Source organism: Panthera uncia, chromosome E1, assembly GCF_023721935.1.
Source record: "Panthera uncia isolate 11264 chromosome E1, Puncia_PCG_1.0, whole genome shotgun sequence".
Lineage (NCBI taxonomy): Eukaryota > Metazoa > Chordata > Mammalia > Carnivora > Felidae > Panthera > Panthera uncia.
The window spans coordinates 54,619,794-54,641,656 of NC_064814.1; the positions used below are offsets into that span (position 1 = coordinate 54,619,794).

Consider the following 21,863-nt stretch of genomic DNA (forward strand, 5'->3'; position numbering starts at 1 on the left):
GCCTGACGCGGGGCTCGAACTCACGGACCGCGAGATCGTGACCTGGCTGAAGTCGGACGCTTAACCGACTGCGCCACCCAGGCGCCCCGAACTTCGCTCTTCAAGAACACAAGTCTCACCGCGGCTTAATCTACGGACTATAAAGAGCTACACGGACTGACTCTAGGGGAAAACGAAGCAATTTCAGTCCTACTTCAATCTGTTAGCAGGTTCATCTATTCATTTTTTTTTCTTTTCTCTTTTTTCTTTTTCTCTTTCACAATTCTTTTTCTTGAATACAGAAAGAAAAAACTCATTTTTATTTTCAATTTTTATTAAAAATATCTGTCTTTAATTTTTATTACTATATTTTTTGCTTTTATGTAAATTTTTTCAAATTCTCTCTTACTCCCATCATTTTATTTCAGTCTACTACAGTGTATTCACTTTTTCAAATTTTCAAACGATTTCTTTTTTTATCTTTTTTCTTTTTCATTTCTTTTCTTTTTTCTTAAATATAGAAAACGAAAAAAATCATATTTCTTTTTGATTTTTACTAAAAATATTTTTCTATAATTTTTTTCTACTATATTCTCTACGTTTGTGTATTTTAGTCTACTTTAGTGTATTCATTTTTTTCAAATTCTCAATTTCCTTTTTTCTCTCTCTCCCCCCTTTTGTGTGTGTGTGTGTGTGTGTTTCTCTAATCTGTCAAACCACATTCTACACCCAGACCAAAACACACCTAGGATCTAGCATAATCTATTTGATTTGTGTGTGTGTGTGTTTTTAATTTTTAATTTTAATATTTTTTAATTTTAATTTTTTTTATTTCAATTTTTCTATCTCATTAATTCCTTTTCTCCCTTCAAAATGACAAAACGAAGGAATTCACCACCAAAAGAAAGAGCACGAAGAAACAACAGCCAGGGATTTAACCAACACAGACACAAGCAAGATGTCTGAACCAGAATTTAGAATCATGATAATAAGAATACTAGCTGGAGTCAAAAATAGATTAGAATCCCTTTCTGCAGAGATTAAAGAAGTAAAAAATAGCCAGCATGAAATTAAAAATGCTCTAACTGAGCTGCAATCACAGATGGATGCAGCGGTGGCAAGGATGGATGAGGAGGCAGAACAGAGAATCAGCGATATAGAAGACAAATTTATAGAGAATAACAAAGCAGAAAAAAAGAGGGAGATTAAGGCAAAAGAGCACGATTTAAGAATTAGAGAAATCAGTGACTCATTAAAAAGGAACAACATCAGAATCATAGGGGTCCCAGAGGAGGAAGAGAGAGAAATAGGGGTAGAAGGGTTATGTGAGCAAATCATGGTGGAAAACTTTCCTAACCTGGGGAAAGACACAGATATCAAATCCAGGAAGCACAGAGGATTCCCATTAGATTCAACAAAAACCGACTATCAACGAGGCATATCATAGTCAAAATCACAAAATACTCAGGCAAGGAGAGAATCATGAAAGCAGCAAGGGAAAAAAGTCCCTAACCTACAAGGGAAGACAGATCAGGTTTGCAGCAGACCTATCCACAGAAACTTGGCAGGCCAGAAAGGAGTGGCAGGATATATTCAATGTGCTGAATCAGAAAAATATGCAGCCAAGAATTCTTTATCCAGCAAGGCTGTCATTCAAAATAGAAGGAGAGATTAAAAGTTTCCCAGACAAACAAAAATTAAAGGAATTTGTGACCACTAAACCAGCCCTGCAAGAAATTTTAAGGGGGACTCTCTGAGGGGAGAAAAAATGAAAAAAAATATATATATATATATAAATAAATAAATACATAAACACATAAATACATAAATACATAAATAAATAAATAAATAAATACCAAAAGCAACAAAAGATTAGAAAGGACCAGAGAACACCAACAGAAACTCCAACTCTACAAGCATCATTATGGCAATAAATTCATATCTTTCAGTACTCACTCTAAATGTCAATGGACTCAATCCTCCAATCAAAAGACATAGGGTAACAGAATGGATAAGAAAACAAGACCCATCTATATGCTGTTTACAAGAGACCCACTTTAGACCTAAAGACACCTACAGATTGAAAATAAGGGGATGGAGAACCATCTATCATGCAACAAAAGAAAGCCAGAGTAGCCATACTTATATCAGACAATCTTCACTTTAAAATAAAGACTGTATCAAGAGATGCAGAAGGGCATTATATCATAATCAAGGGGCCTATAGACCAAGAAGACCTAACAATTGTAAACATTTATGCGCCAAATGTGGAAGGACCCAAATATATAAATCAATTAATCACAAACATTAAGAAGCTCATCGACAGTAATACCATAATAGTAGGAGACTTCAATACCCCACTCACAACAATGGACAGATCATCTAATCAAAAAATCAATAAGGAAACAATGGCTTTGAATGACACATTGGACCAGATGGGCTTAACAGATACATTCAGAACATTTCATCTTAAAGCAGCAGAATATACATTCTTCTCCAGTGCACATGGAACATTCTCCAGAATAGACCATATACTGGGACACAAATCAGCCCTAAGTAAGTACAAAAAGATCAAGATCATACCATACATATTTTCAGACCACAATGCTATGAAACTCGAAATCAACCACAAGAAAACATTTGGAAAGGTAACAAATACTTGGAGACTGAAGAACATCCTACTAAAGAATGAATGGACTAACCAAGCAGTTAAAGAAGAAATTAAAAAGTATATGGACGTCAATGAAAATGATAGCACCACAACCCAAAACCTCTGGGACGCAGCAAAGGCAGCCATAAGAGGAAAGTATATAGCAATCCACGCCTTCCTAAAGAAGGAAGAAATATCTCAGATACACAACCTAACTTTACACCTTAAGGAGCTGGAAAAAGAACAGCAAACAAAACCCAGAACCAGCAGAATACAGGAAATAATAAAGATTAGAGCAGAAATTAATGCCATCAAAACCAAAAAAACAGTAGAACAGATCAATGAAACCAGAAGCTGGTTCTTTGAAAGAATTAACAAAATTGATAAACCACTAGCCAGTTTAATCAAGAAGAAAAAGGAAAGGACCCAAATAAGTAAAATCAAGAATGAAAGAGGAGAAATCACAACCAACACAACAGAAATAAAAACAATAATAAGAAAATATTATGAGCAATTATATGCCAATAAAATGGGCAATCTGGAAGAAATGGACAAATTCCTAGAAACATATACACTACCAAAACTGAAACAGGAAGAAATAGAAAATTTGAAAAGACCCATAACCAGTAAGGAAATCGAATTAGTAATAAAAAATCTGCCAAAAAAACAAGAGTCCAGGGCCAGATGGCTTTCCAGGGGAATTCTACCAAATATTTAAGGAAGAGTTAACACCTATTCTCTTGAAACTGTTCCAAAAAATAGAATTGGAAGGAAAACTTCCAAACTCTTTCTATGAAGGCAGCATTACCCTGATTCCAAAAACAGACAGAGACCCCACTAAAAAGGAGAACTATAGACCAATTTCCCTGATGAACATGGATGCAAAAATCCTCAACAAGATATTAGCCAACTGGATCCAACAATACATTAAAAAAATTATTCACCATGACCAAGTGGGATTTATACCTGGGATGCAGGGCTGGTTCAATATCTGCAAAACAACTAACATGATTCATCACATCAATAAAAGAAAGGACAAGAACCATATGATCCTCTCAATAGATGCGGAGAAAGTATTTGACAAAATACAGCATCCTTTATTGATAAAAACCTTTAAGAAAGTAGGGATACAAGGATCATATCTCGAGATGATAAAAGCCATATATGAGCAATCCAGTGCTAATATCATCCTCAATGGGGAAAAACTGAGAGCTTTCCCCCTAAGGTCAGGAACAAAACAGGGATTTCCACTCTTGCCACTGTTATTCAACATAGTATTGGAAGCTTAAGCCTCTGCAATCAGACAACACAAAGAAATAAAAGGCACCCAAATTGGCCAGGAGGAGGTCAAACTTTCATTCTTCGCAGATAGCATGATATTCTATATGGAAAACCCAAAAGATTCCACCAAAAAACTGCTAGAACTGATTCATGAATTCATCCAAGTTGCAGGATATAAAATCAATGCACAGAAATTGGTTGCATTCCTATACACCAACAATGAAGCAACAGAAAGAGAAATCAAGGAATCGATCCCATTTCCAGTTGCACCAAAAACCATAAAATACCTAGGAATAAATCTAACCAAAGAGGGGAAAAAATCTATACACTGAAAACTATAGAAAGCTTATGAAAGAAATTGAAGAAGACAGAAAGAAATGGAGAAAGATTCCATGCTCCTGGATAGGAAGAACAAATATTGTTAAAAGGTTAGTACTACCCAAAGCAATCTACATATTCAACGCAATCCCTATCAAAGTAACACCAGCATTCTTCACAGAACTAGAACAAATAATCCTAAAATTTGTATGGAACCAGAAAAGACCCCGAATAGCCAAAGTAATCTTGAAAAAGAAAGCCAAAGCAGGAGGCATCACAATCCCAGACCTCAAGCTATACTACAAAGCTGTAATCATCAAGACAGTATGGGACTGGCACAAGAACAGACACTCAGATCAATGGAATAGAATAGAGAACCCAGAAATAGACCCACAAACGTATGGCCAACTCATCTTTGACAAAGCAGGAAAGAATATCCAATGGAATAAAGACAGTCTCTTCAGTAAGTGGTACTGGGAAAACTGGACAGCGACATGCAGAAGAATGAACCTGGACCACTTTCTTACATCATACACAAAAATAAACTCAAAATGGATGAAAGACCTCAATGTAAGACAGGAAGCCATCAAAATCCTCGAGGAGAGAGCAGGCAAAAACCTCTTTGATCTTGCCCACAGCAATTTCTTACTCAACACATCTCCGGAGGCAAGGGAAACAAAAGCAAAAATGAACTACTGAGACCTCATCAAAATAAAAAAGCTTCTGCACAGCGAAGGAAACAATCAGCAAAACTAAAAGGCAACCAACAGAATGGGAGAAGATATTTGCAAATGACATGTCAGATAAAGGTTAGTATCCAAAATCTACAAAGAACTTATCAAACTCAACACCCAAAAAACAAATAATCCAGTGAAGAAATGGGCAAAAGACATGAATAGACACTTCTCCAAAGAAGACATCCAGATGGCCAACTGACACATGAGAAAATGCTCAACATCACTCATCATCAGGGAAATACAAATCAAAACCACAATGAGATACCACCTTATACCTGTCAGAATGGCTAACATTAACAACTTAGGCAACAACAGATGTTGGCGAGGATGCGGAGAAAGAGGATCTCTTTTGCATTGTTCATGGCAATGCAAGCTGGTGCAGCCACTCTGGAGAACAATATGGAGGTTCCTCAAGAAAACTAAAAATAGAACTACTCTACGACCCAGCAGTTGCACTACTAGGCATTTATCCAAGGGATACAGTTGTGCTGTTTTTTTTTTTTTTTTTTTTAACGTTTATTTATTTTTGGGACAGAGAGAGACAGAGCATTAATGGGGGAGGGGCAGAGAGAGAGGGAGACACAGAATCAGAAGCAGGCTCCAGGCTCTGAGCCATCAGCCCAGAGCCTGACGCGGGGCTCGAACTCACGGACCGCGAGATCGTGACCTGAGCCAAAGTCGGACACTTAACCGACGGAGCCACCCAGGCGCCCCCAGTTGTGCTGTTTTGAAGGGACACATGCACCCCCATGTTTATAACAGCACTATCAACAATAGCCAAAGTATGGAAAGAGCCCAAATGTCCATCGATGAATGAATGGATAAAGAAGATGGGGTGTGTGTATGTATATATATATATATATATATATATATATATATATATATATAATGGAGTATTACTCGGCAATCAAAAAGAATGAAATCTTGCCATTTGCAACTACATGGATGAAACTGGAGGGTATTATGCTAAGTGAAATTAGTCAGAGAAAGACAAAAATCATATGATTTCACTCATATGAGGACTTTAAGAGACAAAACAGATGAACATAAGGAAAGGGAAACAAAAATAATATAAAAACAGGGAGGGGGACAAAAGAGACTCATAAATATGGAGAACAAACTGAGGGTTGCTGGAGGGGTTGTGGGAGGGGGTATGGGTTAAATGGGTAAAGGGCATTCAGGAATCTACTGAAATCATTGCTTCACTATATACTAACTAATTTGGATGTAAATTTTTTTTTTAATTTTTTTTTCAACGTTTTTTATTTATTTTTGGGACAGAGAGAGACAGAGCATGAACGGGGGAGGGGCAGAGAGAGAGGGAGACACAGAATCGGAAACAGGCTCCAGGCTCCGAGCCATCAGCCCAGAGCCTGACGCGGGGCTCGAACTCACGGACCGCGAGATCGTGACCTGGCTGAAGTCGGACGCTTAACCGACTGCGCCACCCAGGCGCCCCTGGATGTAAATTTTAAAAAATAAAAAATAGGGGCGCCTGGGTGGCTCAGTCGGTTGAGCGGCCGACTTCAGCTCAGGTCATGATCTCACGGTCCGTGAGTTCGAGCCCCGTGTCGGGCTCTGTGCTGACAGCTCAGAGCCTGGAGCCTGTTTCAGATTCTGTGTCTCCCTCTCCCTGACCCTCCCCTGTTCATGCTCTGTCTCTCCCTGTCTCAAAAATAAATAAAACGTTAAAAAAATAAAATAAAATAAATAAAAAATAAAGTTAAATTACAAAAAAAAAATAATCATGTGACACACTAGAAGCATTAGCTCACACTGCAAATGGCGATCACATTGCAATGTATAAATGTATCAAATCAGCACATTGTACATCTTCAACTTACACAATGGTATATGCCAATGATATCTCAATAAATTTAATAAATAAAGGGAAGTTTGAATAAAAAAAGGAAGTGGCAGGTGCCTGGATGGCTCAGTAGGTTGAGTGTCTGACTCTTGATTTCGGCTCAGGTCATGATCTCACTGTTCGTGAGTTCAAGCCCTGCATCGGGCTCTGTGCTGACAGCACGGAACCTGCTTGGGATTCTCTCTCTCTCCTCTCTCTCTGTCCTTCTCCTACTTGTGCTGTCTCTGTCTCTCTCAAAATAAATAAATAAGTGGCAAAACGCCATCATATGCTCGTATATAATATATTTTTTTAATTACAAAAGAAGGCAGAGAGTTTCTATGACAGAGTGGGGAGTGTTCATTGAGAGTGGTCCTTCCAGCCTGGAAACAGCCTCAGAGCCCTTCCTCGTCTGGAAGCCATATTGAGATTCATTGACTATTCACTGAAAGCGAGTTGAAAATCAAGAGCCACTCCTTAAGAGGGCTTAACTCAGATCACTACCCCAATCAGGGAAAGTAAAGAGAGAAAAGTGTCAGGAGCTTGATCTGCTTCCCCAAAAGGACACTGTGTGACATTGCTGAGAGGATCCAAAATGTTTACGTTCAATTTATTATTAGGTTTTTCTCTGTGTTCATATCACATCGGTTTCAAAAAAAAATCCTTATTTTAAATAATTTTTAGCATATTTTAAATTCATACTGAATTTTATCTCGATGTAAGACTATAAATTATGAGATTCATCACTCTTCATGTTTCCTTGTCCTCGTCATCTTTTGTGGCATCTGCTAGAATTCTGCAGTCACTTGCTTGGAAAATTGTCTCCAGAGAGAGCAGATTCTAGCTCTCCTACAAGCCGGCAGGTGGCCTTGGTCATTAGGTTGGACCCCGTGAAACTGCCCTTTTTGGTAGGTCAAAAATGGTTGAATGGGATCCAAACTATGTATTTAAACTATGTCTTAGACTCGACATCTGCAAAATGGGTATGATATCATTTCCATCACAGGAATGTTTAAAGAGTACATGAGCCCTGGCATGCAGTAGGAAATGTTAGGTGGTGGGTGTAGTGGTAGTGCTTTACCTTCTGAAGTCTTTCAGAAGAAGGGAAAGAACCAGATGGCTAGACCTGTCAGCCTACGCCCAGGGTGGCTGGAAGCCAAAGAAGGCAACAGATCCAGGCGAATTTCTGAAAGACTGTAACTTGCCCTCTAATAAGTATGTGTCTTGGAATCTGACCCAATCCAATATGTATTTCTTCCTTTGGGGAATGAGCCTTAGAAGAGAGGCTGGGAAATAGGGGGTCTTCTCTCTCCCCAAAAGTCATATAACTCTACACACCCAGAACCAGAACCAGACTGAAGGCTTATTTCCCAGCCCTGCAGATTTCCAGTCTGACGCATCTGAGTACAGTGCCAGAAAGGAGAGATCTGCCTAGGAGCCTCGCTGGAGGCACCCAACCAGACTGGAATGTATCCAAAAAGTGGCACCAGCTTACATGCGAGTAGGTGATCGGTTCTGACAGTCTATGAAACCCTTAATGTAAACCAGAGAAGGTTATTAAAAGCTATGCTGGTTAACCTCTTAATCTATTCTAAAAGAACGATGCTCAATCCCTTGCAAAAGTCAACAACTGTTATTTGTCTGACGTTACTGGTGCCTGTTGTTAATGAATCCAGTTCTCACATCAACACAGCAAGATGGGTATTCTTATCCCCGCACATGATGCTGTGGCTCAGACCAAGGAAGCAAGTGGCCCAAGGTAGTAGAGTTTTGAGGCCACGTTTGGCTGGTTCCAAAGCATGGACTCATAGCCACTTTGTAAACACTGATTTTCCAGCTTTAAGATGTTTCCCTAAATAATCTCATGAAGTAACAAGTGACAGTATCATCATTCCAGTGATATGCTGGCACACTGGCTCTCCGGGGTAGAAACCCTGATTTGAGCATCTGCTGAATTCTATGCTATAAATAATTGCACCCCATGGCCGATTTCGACATAGCGATGTCTGGTGACATTAGGGAATATTTAACGGTGGGCTCCTAGGAGCTGGTGGGAGCTCACCCCAGCCACTGCAGGGTTCCCATTGCACCGATGATCAGACCAAAGCTCCAAGACATCACTGTACTTGTCACAAGGCCACATCATTAATAGCTAACCCTGAATTTGAACGTGTAGCCTCTACAAAAAGGCCTTCGGTTGTTTCTACTTCTCCATCTGTACTTACCATCCTAGGGGAGGGAAAAAGAAAGCATCACTGCCTAACACATGGTTCAGACCATCGTCTTGACAAGTGGAGTGTTCTTGAAATTTGATTCCCCCCTCCAATATTTTGACACTAATGGGGGTTCTTCATCTGCTGGGTGGGCTGAATTGGAGGGCCCTAGATCAATGAGCTAAGAAATGGGAAGACGGTGGTAGAATTCGAGAATAAGCAGAATTGTCAGCATGTGTGACACAGCCCTAGCCACAGCGATGTCCCAGGCCCCTGTGTGCCAATCCATTCAAATAGAGCCTACTGGGGAGAGTTCTGATTAATGCAGCTTTTTGGGGAGTCAGGTTCTGGTTGAGATAAACTAGGATTTGGGTTAACATCAAAATGATCTCATGAGCACCACTCTTAGTATTTTGTACAGAATTGCCAGTTGACTTGTCAACGTTTCAGTTCAGAACATTTCCTGGGTAGGAGCTGCTTGGGTTCAGCCAGGGACAAAAATAAATACAGCCCCTAAATGGGCTGGACAGCAGACAAATGAAGTTATAGGATCTCTAAAAATGGAGTCAACTTTAGTCCATTTCTAAGGCAGTGGAACAGAAGGTTTTTAAACCTCCAGAATCAATGATATGTCAGCAAAAGTATTTAGTTGGCTTCCAATGAATGCATCTCACTAGCAGCTCTCTTGGGATCCACCCTATGTCCCCCTACAATACTCTAAGCCAACTTGTACCAAGAACTAGAAGGACCCTGAGTTCACAGAGCAACACTGACTTGAATTTGAATCCTCTCCTGGCAGCTCAGAGTCCTGGTAACAGCGATAATTGATGTTTGCTAATTAGCTCACTTCATACTCTCAGCAACCCATTGAATCGGGTCTTATTATTATCCCCACTTCACAGACAAGGCAAGAGAGCCACAGGGGGGGTAGGTAACTTCCCAAACTCAAACAGCTGGACAGTGGCAGGGTGGGCTCTGAGCCCCAGGCAGTCTGGCTCCAGAGTCTGGTCTCTCAATGTGTGTGCAAGGCAATACGTCAAGACTCGGGGCCCGGGTGGAGTTGAGGGAGGATCTGGTCCAATGTCAAGACCAGACAGATGAAATGACTTCACAAGGTCATTCAGCTACTTCATGGCAACCTCTCCCAGGTTCTTGCCTGTCCAGTTCAAGGTGCTTCTTTGTGGCAAGAGGGATGACAGGGATGTGTTTAGGGCAGGTATGTGGCTACCCCAAGGCCAGGCCAACCAGGACCTTGGAAAGCCTTCCCTTCAGACCCAAAATGTAGACAGGGGTGAGGGTCTGTCCACAGAACCCCAGGTTGGGCCCCCCAACATGTCCAGAGAAACTCAGCTCCATGGGGCTCCACCTGGGGCTCCCGAGTGGCTGTTCAGACCACAGCCACCCCCTGTACACAATCACTCCTTGGGTCCAGTCCATCGGTTCTCCCAAAGTCTCGTGTTCTCCAAGCGAGAATTCCGACAGGAGTGCCGACGATCTGAGGAATAGAATTACTCTTGATTTCCATGCTCCACCTTGTGAACAGAGCCTCTGTCTTGGCCCTTGACCACTGCATGTATGTCTGTGTCCAATCCTGAGGTCCTCCTTTGCAGGACAAGTGTGGACACAGAAACCTTCAGGGACAACAGCCCAGGCCCTATTGTGGTGTCATCATGCTGTGACATGAAGTTTTGCTGAGGATGACTTTGGGGGTATTTGGGGCCCATAAGGGTCATGAAAATGAAATTTAATCTATGGCACAATAATATATATCCAGAGGGAGGGAGGATGTTACAGAATTTAACTACAGAAAGCCAGAAGTGCATCATCTTGGGGGATCATTTGTAATTCTCTCACACCCAGGTTTAAAGCGGGGTAGGTAAGAAGCAGCACTGCTCACACCTAATGTTTCTCTGACCACGTTGGTGTGGTTCTTTTCAGGTTGACTTGCCACAGGCCAGTGTCAGTCCAAAGAGAGGCTCTTCTGCACAACACGGAGACCAGGACTTGGAGGTGGGTGTGAGTAACTGCTTTCCACCACAAATGCAGTGATTGCACACAGCTTTTTAACTTCTTCAGGGTAGGGTTCTCACTGAAGACCCTTTTCTTCCATTGTCCATTCAGGGAGAAAAATGGAGACGGAGGTGGGGGATGTTTGAAGGACTGATAGAGCTTGCAGGAAGCCATCAACAGAGATGTCGATGCCTCAAACGTGACCGTTCACATTGACCGTGACTTCCAAAGGAGAGCGCTAGAGCTATTTCCCTCTGAAATGTTGCATACTTGTCAGAAAATAAGAACAGACCAATTTTCCTAGAGGCAGAACCATCAAATGAAGATTCATTCTGGAAAGATCAAAATCCTTTCCCAGACTCTTGTTCGTCCAGCCTTTCCTGCCGGGACCCTGCAGAGGGGGAAGCAGTCTCATGGAAGGCAGACACCAAGAGGCCTTGGGCATCCCTGGTAAAGACCTGGGATGGCAGATATAGCCACCAGGGTCCACGTATTGTCTCTTAGTAAGCCTCCCAAGTCCAGTGCCCAGGGAAGATCTCCAGCCCGTGGTGCAGTATGGAGAATACCGCTAACACTTGGGACTCGTTCATGGTGTCCAACAGTATGCCAAAGGCCGAAGTCTTCTAGGGAAGAAGGCTGGGGGTGCACATCTGAGTCCCATACCAATCCTTTAGAGGACAAAGGAAGGGAGGCTAGGCTCAGAAGGGCATGGGAGCCCAATATGACAAAAGAGCACCAACAGGAGAAAGATCCGGAGGAAACAGGATTCCTAGACTCCCAGAAGAACCCAAGACGGCATGGACAGCTGTGTCTTCCACATCCAGCTTGAGATTTCGCCAGTTCACACTTGAGAACCTGGATGTCTTCTGAAATGCAGCCACACGGGTCTACAGGTATACATGTGGCCCTCTGGGGCCATGTGGCTGGGCTGCAGGAGTTGGATGTCTTGAACAAATGGTTCCCATCAGAAAGGAAGTATTTCTAGAACACAGACTAAGTATAGACCCAGGTCTACTAGGGTCAGACGTAGCAGCTTCCCAGTACGAAGTGACAGGATATTTGTCAGAACAGCTTCTAAGGAAAAAATAAAGTTCTAGGAAACCAGACAGTCAACTAATGGTCTGTGGGGACAGGCTCAGACTCTCGAGCCTTGTAAGTACAAACCCTCCAGAGACAGACCTGAAGGGACTGCTGTTTCCTTAGAAGATGGCAAGTCGTTTTATTTAAAAACACTTTAAAATTTTGGAAACAACTCATTTTTTTGTGTTATTTTTGAGAGAGAGACAAACAGAGCATGAGTGGGGGAGGGTCAGGGAGAGAGGAATCTGAAGCAGGCTCCAGGCTTCAGGCTCCGAGCTGTCAGCACAGAGCCTGACGCAGGGCTCGAACTCATGAACCGCGAGTTCATGACCTGAGCCGAAGTCGGACACTTAACCGACTGAGCCACCCAGGGGCCCTGGCTCAGGCAGCTCTTGATCTTGGGGTTGTGAGTTCGAGCCCCATGCTGGGTACGGGTTGTGAGTTCGAGCCCCATGCTGGGTACAGGGATTACTTAAAAAATAAAATCTTTGAGGGGTGCCTGGGTGGCTCAGTCATTTAAGCGTCTGACTTCAGCTCAGGTCATGATCTCAGGGTCGTGAGTTCAAGCCCCATACTGGGCTCCGTGCTGAATGTGAAGCGTACTTAAAAAAATAAACATAAAGTCTTTGAAAAAAAAAAAAGATCATTTGTTAGACTTGAATAACTCAGAGAGCCATTCACATGGTTCACTGATGGGCTTTTATTAAAATTGCATATAGGTCTCATACTTACACATTTTTTTTAAAGAACTTCCTTTATGCCTAGTATCAAAATACTACAATTATTTTGTTATATATTAAATATCTTCCTAAAGTCTCAATCATTTCTGTTCCATCCCTCCCGTAGAATCCTTCTTTATCGTGTTTTCGGCATCTTGAACGTTTCATCTCAGGAAGCGCGTAGAGGTTTGAAAACGAGAAGCCAATGACAAGAATTGACTCGATGTTGCAGACTCTTCTCTACTGGGCTGTCGAGCTGGCCCACACCCAAATCACTCTTGTAGGGACTCACGCCCTGGAATTATTGAAACCAATCAGGTCTTGCCCTGAAATAGTAAGGCTGACCCAACAGCACCCTCTGGTGGCTTGCACGGATAAAAGCACCGAACGGTTCAGGACAGTATTTGGACATGCTATCTTGGAAATCCAGAATGCGGACACCAAAACAAAAAAACAAAACAAAACTAAACTTATTTTCCGGGGTCCCAAGACAACTGGCTTCCCGGAAGCCCATTCTCCACACACACGAGCTTCTTACAAGCTGCTCAGTCATGAGAATGCCAGCTTCACACCAAGCTGGAACACGCCATCAAAAGCTGGACTCCGGTAACGTTTTCTTCCGACTCAAGGAAAGAGTGTGGTATTTCACCTTTTGCAAGGTGCCCAAAGGAGTGTGCTCCCCTGGGACAGTCCTCTGGGACGTGCCCAGGGCACTGGCCCTCGTGGACCTGACGGCTTTGCGAGGGAGGCGGAGAGAGCTGGGAGCCGACCATACATCCCTCTCCAAGTGGGTGATGGGGGCTCTGGCCAGGCTCTCCTGAATCCGGGGGGAAGGAGAGGAGCCCCGAGAGTGCTCATCCACAGCCGGGCTCAGCCTGCCGCTCACCAGGGACACTGGGGACACCTGGGGGGCCACCTCTGGCCTCTCAGATTTGTTCTCCTTCTTGGAAAACACGGACCTCAGAAGGGTGAGGGTCCCCTGTGGGACATCCCTGCCGTCCACATTAGCCCTCATTCTGATGCGGGTATTCTGGCGGCTCTGTGCACTGTTTCTAGATAATTCCGTGCTGCTCAGAGCCTCTGTGGGGGAGGGTGCTGGGCTGAGGCTTCCTGCCTGGCCATTTCCCTTGCAGTTCGCCGTCTTCTGGCCCTCCGGCCGGGCTCGTTTCTCATTCGGCACTGAGGGCATCACCGTGAGGGGCAGGTCAAACCGTCTGGGGAGCCCGATATCCTGACTCGCGTTTTCCTTGGCTTTCCCGGCTGTACTTAGGCCATCTGAGGTTCCGGGGGCTGCACAGGGACTGGGGTGGCCTGAGGGGCAGGGCGCTCGGGCCAGCACTGTCTCACCGGCTGGCCTACCGTCTTCACCCTCAGCGGACTTCCCGTCCTCGCAGGCAGCGCCCGTCAACAGCGGCACGATGGACTGGCTGGTGGATCGGGGCCTCCGCCTGGACTCCAAGTACTCCACCAACTCGACAGATGTACCGGGCGGTTTCTCCCTGGGTCTGAAAGACCAGCGGAGGGGCAAGGTCTTGAAGGCTCCCTGCTTGGCTCTGGAAGGCGTAGGCTCCTTCATGCTGATGCTTCGGCCTCGTACGCCCCGTACCAGACGCCCGGACTCCAGCTCTCCTGTAAGAGACACCAAGAGCATCAGTGCCCAAATCCCCCTCCCAGCTGCAAGGCGTGACCATGCCCGCCATCGAACAGACCATGGCCGAGCACCCCTGACGTATCGGGCACCGTGCTGGCCGTTGGGGACACAGCAGTGAGCAGGACACTGAGGTCCCAGCCCTCGGAAGCGTCAATGTTTGCAAACGCTCAGCAAAAGTCCTTCCTTTTCCAGGTTAAATTAGGTGCCTGTACCTTTCAAATGCGAGATTCTCAGATACCCTATCCTGGGCCAAAAGGAAAAATTAATAAATTGTGTGTTTAATTTTATCAGAGCTCCCACTTACATTTTCCTTCTGCGTTCTGCAACACCTGTGTATAGTTGGAAAGACACATTTCATGTGTAAGAGTTAAACGAGAAACGGAGTCTAGAAAAACAGTGTAATCCAACCTGCAAAAATACATACTTGTGTGTGTGACACGTGCATGTGAAAACACACAAACAAGTTTGTAGAAATAAACACTAAGATGACAAGGTGTTGAGGGGGCCATGGGATGCTGTGTGACTGATTTTCTTCTTAATTCTTTCCTAAATCTTAACATTTCTAAAGGGAATACACACATAACCAAGGATGTGTGTTTTTTCTTAAGAAACACCAGTTACTAAAACACTTCTATTTACAATAGCATCAGGGGCGCCTGGGTGGCTCAGTCCTTTAAAAGTCAGACTTTGGCTCAGGTCATGATCTCCAGATCCATGAGTTGGAGACCCGCATCAGGCCCCCGCACTGATAATGCAGAGCCTGCTTGGAATTCCCTCTCTCTCCTTCCCTCCCCCACTCATGCTGTCTCTATCTCTCCAAAATAAATAAACTTTAAAAAAAATTTTAAAAAAGAGAACAAAATACTTAGGAATTAACCAAGGAGGTAAAAGATTTATATAACAAAAACTACAAAACATTAAGAAGAAATTAAAGATGACATAAATGGAAAGACATCCCATGTTCATGGATTGGAAGGCTTAAATATTGTTAAAATGGCAACGTTACCCAGAGTGATCAATCTCCAGCTTCAATGCAAATCCCTATCAAAATCCCAACGGGGCTTTTTGCAGAGATGGAAAAATCCATCCTGAAATTCATATGGAATCTCAAGAGACCTCCACAGGCAGTCACAAAAAGACAAATACTGCATGATTCCACCACACAAGGTACCCAGAGTGGTCGTAACCAGAGAGACAGAAAGTACAGAGACGGTTGCCAGGGGCTTGGGGACGAGGAGGGTGCGGTGTTATTGTGAAATGGGCAGAGGCTTTCAGATTTACAAGATGAAAAGAGTTATAGCGATGGATGGTGGCAATGGCTACGATACGATGGGAATGTATGGAATACCACTGAAATGTGCACTTGAAAAAGCTTCAAGTGATAAACTTTGTTATAAGTATTTTCATGCAATAATAAAAGTGAAAATAAAAAGAAAATTAAAAAAAAGAAAATAAAAAAAGAAAATAAAAAGTGAAAATAAAAGAAAAGCAACTTGCAGCGTCTGCCTTCATTTATAAGATGCCTGTAATCACAGAGGGAAAGAACCTTCACCTGAAACACACAACCCACACAGTGGAGAGACAGTCTCGTGCGTTTAGAGAAAGGCCTGAGGTCAACCCTACAAGCCTTCTGCCCCCAGACGACCGCTTGTATCATGGAGTAGGAGAGCAAGCCCTATACGAGCGAGGACCGTACCACAAATACAGCCCCGGTAAGCAGCACAGCCACCTGGGACGAGCCATGTGCAAAGGGACTTGGGATTGTCAGGGGACAGGCCACAGCTCAGCGTACTCTGGTGGAGAAAGCACAGCACTGGACACATCAGCCAGGCCCCTGGGAAAGAAATGACCAGGAGGCAGAGTCCCAATGCCCAGCAATGACTGGAGGGGTTGGACAGCATCTCCGAGGTTCCTGGGGAATTTTACCTTCCACGGATTATTTCCGGTAGTTTTCAATCGCCTACATTTTTTCCCCCCCGACTCGGTATTGTCTTCTTTTTTTTTCAACTTTTTTTTTTTTTTTATTTTTGGGACAGAGAGAGACAGAGCATGAACGGGGGAGGGGCAGAGAGAGAGGGAGACACAGAATTGGAAACAGGCTCCAGGCTCCGAGCCATCAGCCCAGAGCCTGACGCGGGGCTCGAACTCACGGACCGCGAGATCGTGACCTGGCTGAAGTCGGACGCTTAACCGACTGCGCCACCCAGGCGCCCCCAGTATTGTCTTCTTTAAAGCATTTCCATAGCTAGCAATTGACACAGTTTCACCCCAAATATTTTGTAATTTCACTGTCCATGGCCCACCATTAAATCCCCATACCTCGGGGGAATAAAATGTGCTGGGGTCTGAGACACATGTGCAGTTTTTTTGTTTTTCCCTCTTTGCAACCCTGGGAAGGGCAGAAAGCACTGCTTTTCTTAGGAGGATAAAGCTGTGACTTTCGGCTTTTCGAAATGAGGTAACACAGCCGGCGGCCTGGCAGGTGGCGAGGTGGCTTGGCAGTGTGTCCCCTCTTCCTGGATGAAAGGCCTGGATCCCGGTCCCACGTCACCCCTGCAGCTCCCTTTCATGGGGGCCGCAGATGCCCATGCTAGCCCTTCCTTCCGCCTCTTCCTCGAGATGGCAGCAAGGAGGCACCTTGGCCGCCAGTGTGAGAGCAGAAGGGACGAGTAAGTGCCCACACTGATGCAGTGTCACCATTCACAAACGTCTCCTTTCCAAGGGGAGGGGAAAGTGCTCCCCCTGCTCCTCCCCGGGGGGACCTCCTGGAGGCTGGGAGCCAGAGGCAGAGGTGGCGTTCAGAGATGCTTGAGGGAGGGTGCTTCCCTGCCCTGGATGGAATCTGTGGCCTTGCTCATGCCCAGTTGGCTGGAGAACCAGGAAGGAAGGGTCTAGAGCCTTGGGCCACATGGAGGACATGAATGGTCAAGTCCTTCCTGAAGGTTATGAGTCCCAGAGCCTGCAGGACAGGCTTCCCAGGTCCTGCGAGGCCTCCTCACACAGATGGCGCCCATGCGGCTGGTGGGCATGGCCCCCACCCAAGGCCCCACCCACGAGTGACTGCAAAGACAGCAGATGCTACCCTGAGAAATGCCCCATCTGTTCCTATGTGGCTTTTTATCCTAGCTAATGAAACCAGGCATCGATCTGACCTCACGATGTGTGCTGTGAGCAAGGGGCGGGCCCCCCCAGCACTTAGGACAAGACTCCTGGTCCAGTGCTCTCAGCTCTGAGGCGGTACAAGGGTTTCCTCTGACAGCCACCCACTCGTGCATTTGACAGACATGTAATGAGAGCCCACTGTGTGCCTAGGACGTGTTTTCACCGCTGGGGATAGAGCTGTGGAAAAAAAAACACAAAGTGCTTGTCCCTGTGGGGTTCGCCAGAAAGCAACAACATGTGATGTCATGGGATACAGTGCTAAGAGCTATGACGAAGAACGAGGCAGGGTAAGGGGGGTGGGATACAGCGTGGTGACTGTGGAGTGAGGAGAGTGAAAGGGAGAAGGAAGCCATGTGGAGATGGGGGAAAACAGCCGCCAGGTAGAGGAAACAGCAAGTGCAAAGGCCCTGAGGCACAAGTGAGCTTAGTGGGTCAGGGGAGCAGCAGAGAGACCACCGTGGCTGTAACCAAGGGAGAAAAGGTTCCCCAAGAGGCTCTTCATCTGCTGACTCCTTCTCTGTATTTGGAGGCATCTCTTTCTCTGGTTGAAGTCTGACCCCCTGACTTTCCTCTGGACCCTAGAGGGTAAGGACAAGCTCTTCAGCTGGGCTGAGCTTTGTCCACCTCTGAGAGTAAGCCAGTAGGACGAGGCTGGTGAGGGGAAAGGCTGCCTTGGGGGCCAAGGCCACCGCCCCTTCTATCGCTCCAAGAATCACCTCCGCTCAGAAGGGCGTGGAGGGGAGCCCCAATGGGCAAACGCAGAAGAAGATGACAGCACACATATTCTCTGATCCAATAGTCAGAGAATAAACAGAACCATCAGAAGAGGCCCCTAATGAACTGGCACCACCAGAAGAAATGGACAAAAGATAAGCTCTCAGGGAGATTCAAATACAGAGCAGGAGAGGACCGAAAAATGTCTTCCAGGACTTACAATTCAGTACATGCATCGGAGGCACGGAGGGTCATATTTGAGACTCAAATTAGTGGCCGAAAAGATAAAGGGAAAGGCAGTATCTTGCACCTGAGAGCCAAGTGACAGAGAGAAGTCACAGGGAAAAGCGAGAAGACACAGAGAACGGACCCAGGGGAGCCACCAGGCAAATGACAGAAATCTGAACAGTCAGAGAGACGATAAACCAAACAACACCACCCTAAAGAAAAGCCTGCATCACATAATCAACAATAGCCAAAGTATGGAAAGAGCCCAAACGTCCATCCACGGATGAATGCGTAAAGAAAATGTGGTCTGTATATATAATGGAGTATTACTCGGCGATCATAAAGAATGAAATCTTGCCATTTGCCAACAACGTGGACGGAACTGGAGTGGATTATGCTGAGCCAAGTAAGTCACAGGAAGATAAATATCGTATGATTTCACTCATATATGGAATTAAAAAAATTTTTTTTAACGTTTATTTTAGAGAGAGAGACAGAGTGTGAGTAGGGGAAGGGACAGAGAGAGGAGACACAGAATCTGAAGCAGGCTCCAGGCTCTGAGCTGTCAGCACAGAGCCCGACGTGGGGCTCGAACCCACGAACTGTGAGATCATGACTTGAACCGAGGTCGGATGCTTAACCGACTGAGCCATCCAGGCGCCCCTCGTACATGGAATTTAAGAAACAAAACAGATGAACATAGGAGATGGAAGGAAAAATAAGATAAAAACAGAGAGGGAGGCAAACCATAAGAGACTCTTAAATACAGAGAACAAAACTGAGGATTGCTGGAGGGGAGGCGGGTGGGGGGCTGGGTAGTAAAGAGGGCCCTTGTTGGGATGAGCACAGGGTGTCATATGTAAGTGATGAATCACTAAATTCTACTCCTGAAATCATTATTACACTATATGTTAACTAACTTGGATTTAAACAAAATTTTTAAATTAAAAATAAATAGGAAGGAGGGAGGGAGGGAGGGAGGAAGGAAGGAAGGAAGGAAGGAAGGAGAGAAAGAAAGAAAAAGGAAAGGAGAGGGGCGCCTGGGTGGCTCAGTCGGTTAAGCGTCCGACTTCAGCTCAGGTCACGATCTTGTGGTCTGTGAGTTCGAGCCCCGTGTCGGGCTCTGGGCTGATGGCTCAGAGCCTGGAGCCTGCTTCCGGTTCTGTGTCTCCCTCTCTCTCTGCCCCTCCCCCGTTCATGCTCTGTCTCTCTCTGTCTCAAAAATAAATAAACGTTAAAAAAAAAAATTAAAAAAAAAGAAAAAGGAAAGGAGAGAGAGAGAAAGGAAAGAAGGAAGAAAAGGAAGGAAGAAAGGAAGGAAGAGAAAGAAAGATAAAGAAGAAACAAAGAAAAGAAAAGAAAGAAAAGAAAGGAAGCCTACATCTGTAGCCTGAAAGGTTCTGGGGGTTCTAGGAAGGGTTGATGAATAAAAACACAGACCCAAGCATATACTAGTGTTGTTTCTAAATTCCAAGGTCAACCACAAGTTCTCAAAAGCTTCCAGACAGAAAGGACAAGTGACTCTCACATGAAAAAAGGGGGAAAAAAAAAAAAAAAAAAAGCACTTTTCACCTGCAACCCTGGGGCTTGGCAGACCGTGGGAAAACATCTACAGACACCGGAGAGAGAAGGAAGGACTTCAGTCCAAGAGCCCTCCAACCAGCCAAGCTGCCATTTGCTCCCCGGTGAAAGAAAATATTTGTGGCCACGCATCCCCCATCCCCGAAAAGAACTCTGACCAAAGACTAAAGAATCAGAAACCAGACCTCAAGACAGAGGGGGACAGAAAGAAGACAGACGGGGGGTGTTCAATGGAGGCTGCCATAGGGGGACCATCCACCTGCAACAGGGCAGGTGGTCCCAGGACGGGGAATATGCAGTGTCGTGAGCATGTTTGGGATCTGGAAAGGCACGGCACTCAGAGCCTGAAACCCTCTCAGAGAAGCTGAGAGCTTGGGATCCAGGTGGGGGGAGGGGAAGTTCTAAAACAGACCAGGGGGCACCCGTGGGGCTCAGTCAGTTAAACGTCCAACTTTGGCTCAGGTCATCTCATGGTTTGTGAGTTCGAGCCCCGGGTCGGGCTCAGCGCTGACTAGTGCAGAGCATGCTTGGGATTCTCTCTCTCTGCCCAACCCCGCCTCCCCCTACCCTCCACCCCCCCCCAATGCCCAACTCACGCTTTCTCTCTCTCTCAAAATAAATAAACTTTAAAAAAATAAATACGGGCTCCTGGGTGGCTCAGTTAGTTAACCATCCAACTTCTGCTCAGGTCATGATCTCACGGTTTGTGGGTTTGAGCCCCGCGTTGGGCTCTGTGCCGACAGCTCAGAGCCTGGAGCCTGCTTCTGATTCTGTGTCTCCCTCTCTTTCTGCCCCTCCCCTGCTCGTGCTCTGTCTCTCTCAAAAATAAATAATAGGAAGGAAGGAAGGGAGGGAGGGAGGGAGGGAGGAAGGAAGGAAGATTAAAAAATAAAACAGACCAGAGGGACACTAAAAGCATTTCAAAGCACTCGCTTTGCAGGGGTGGGGGTGGGAGGGATAACGTGGAGACATCTTGCTGGGGGGAAGGACAGCAGGCAGGCACGAAGGGAATAGTCTGGCTTCTTATATCCATATAATAGGAAAATGCATTTACACATTGGGAAGGATAAGTAACAATTAATGCTAAGCTAGTCCGTCAGAGAAAGACAAATACCACAGGACTTCACTCATAGGTGTAATTTAAAATATAAAACAGAGAGGGGTGCCTGGATGGTTTAGTGGTTGACCGTCTGACTTCAGCTCAGGTCATGATCTCATTGTTCATGAGTTCGAGCCCCGCGTCGGGCTGTGTGCTGACAGCTCAGAGCCTGGAGCCTGCTTGGGTTTCTGTGTCTCCCTCTCTCTCTAACCCTCTCCCGCTCACACCCTGTGTCTCTCTCTCTCAAAAATAAATAAACATTAAAATAAATAAGTAACTAAAATACAAAACAGATGAACATAGGGGAAGGGAAGCAAAAATAATGTAAAAACAGGGAGGGGGACAAAACATAAGAGACTCTTAAACACAGAGAACAAACTGAGGGTTGCTGGGGTGGCTGTGGGTGGGGGGAGGGGCTAGATGGGGGAGGGGCATTGAGCAGGGCACGTGTCGGGATGAGCCCTGGGCGTTATACGTAGGGGGATGAATCACTAGAATCTACACCTGAAACCATTATTGCACTCACTATATGCTACCTAACTTGGATGTAAATTTAAAAAATTAGTTAATTAAAAAAAAAAAAAAAAAAAAAAAA

General features: G+C 45.0%; 1 protein-coding gene across 1 annotated transcript in view; it reads right to left on the minus strand.

The window, feature by feature from the left end:
• Nucleotides 1-12,790: 12,790 nt before the first annotated feature.
• USP43 (ubiquitin specific peptidase 43) overlaps nucleotides 12,791-21,863 on the minus strand; it is a 55,085-nt gene continuing 46,012 nt past the window's right edge. Inside the window, exon 14 of the mRNA XM_049635361.1 lies at nucleotides 12,791-14,462. Within this exon, the coding sequence (XP_049491318.1) occupies nucleotides 13,423-14,462 (1,040 nt within the window). The 3' untranslated portion in view covers nucleotides 12,791-13,422. The remainder of the gene's footprint in view (nucleotides 14,463-21,863) is intronic.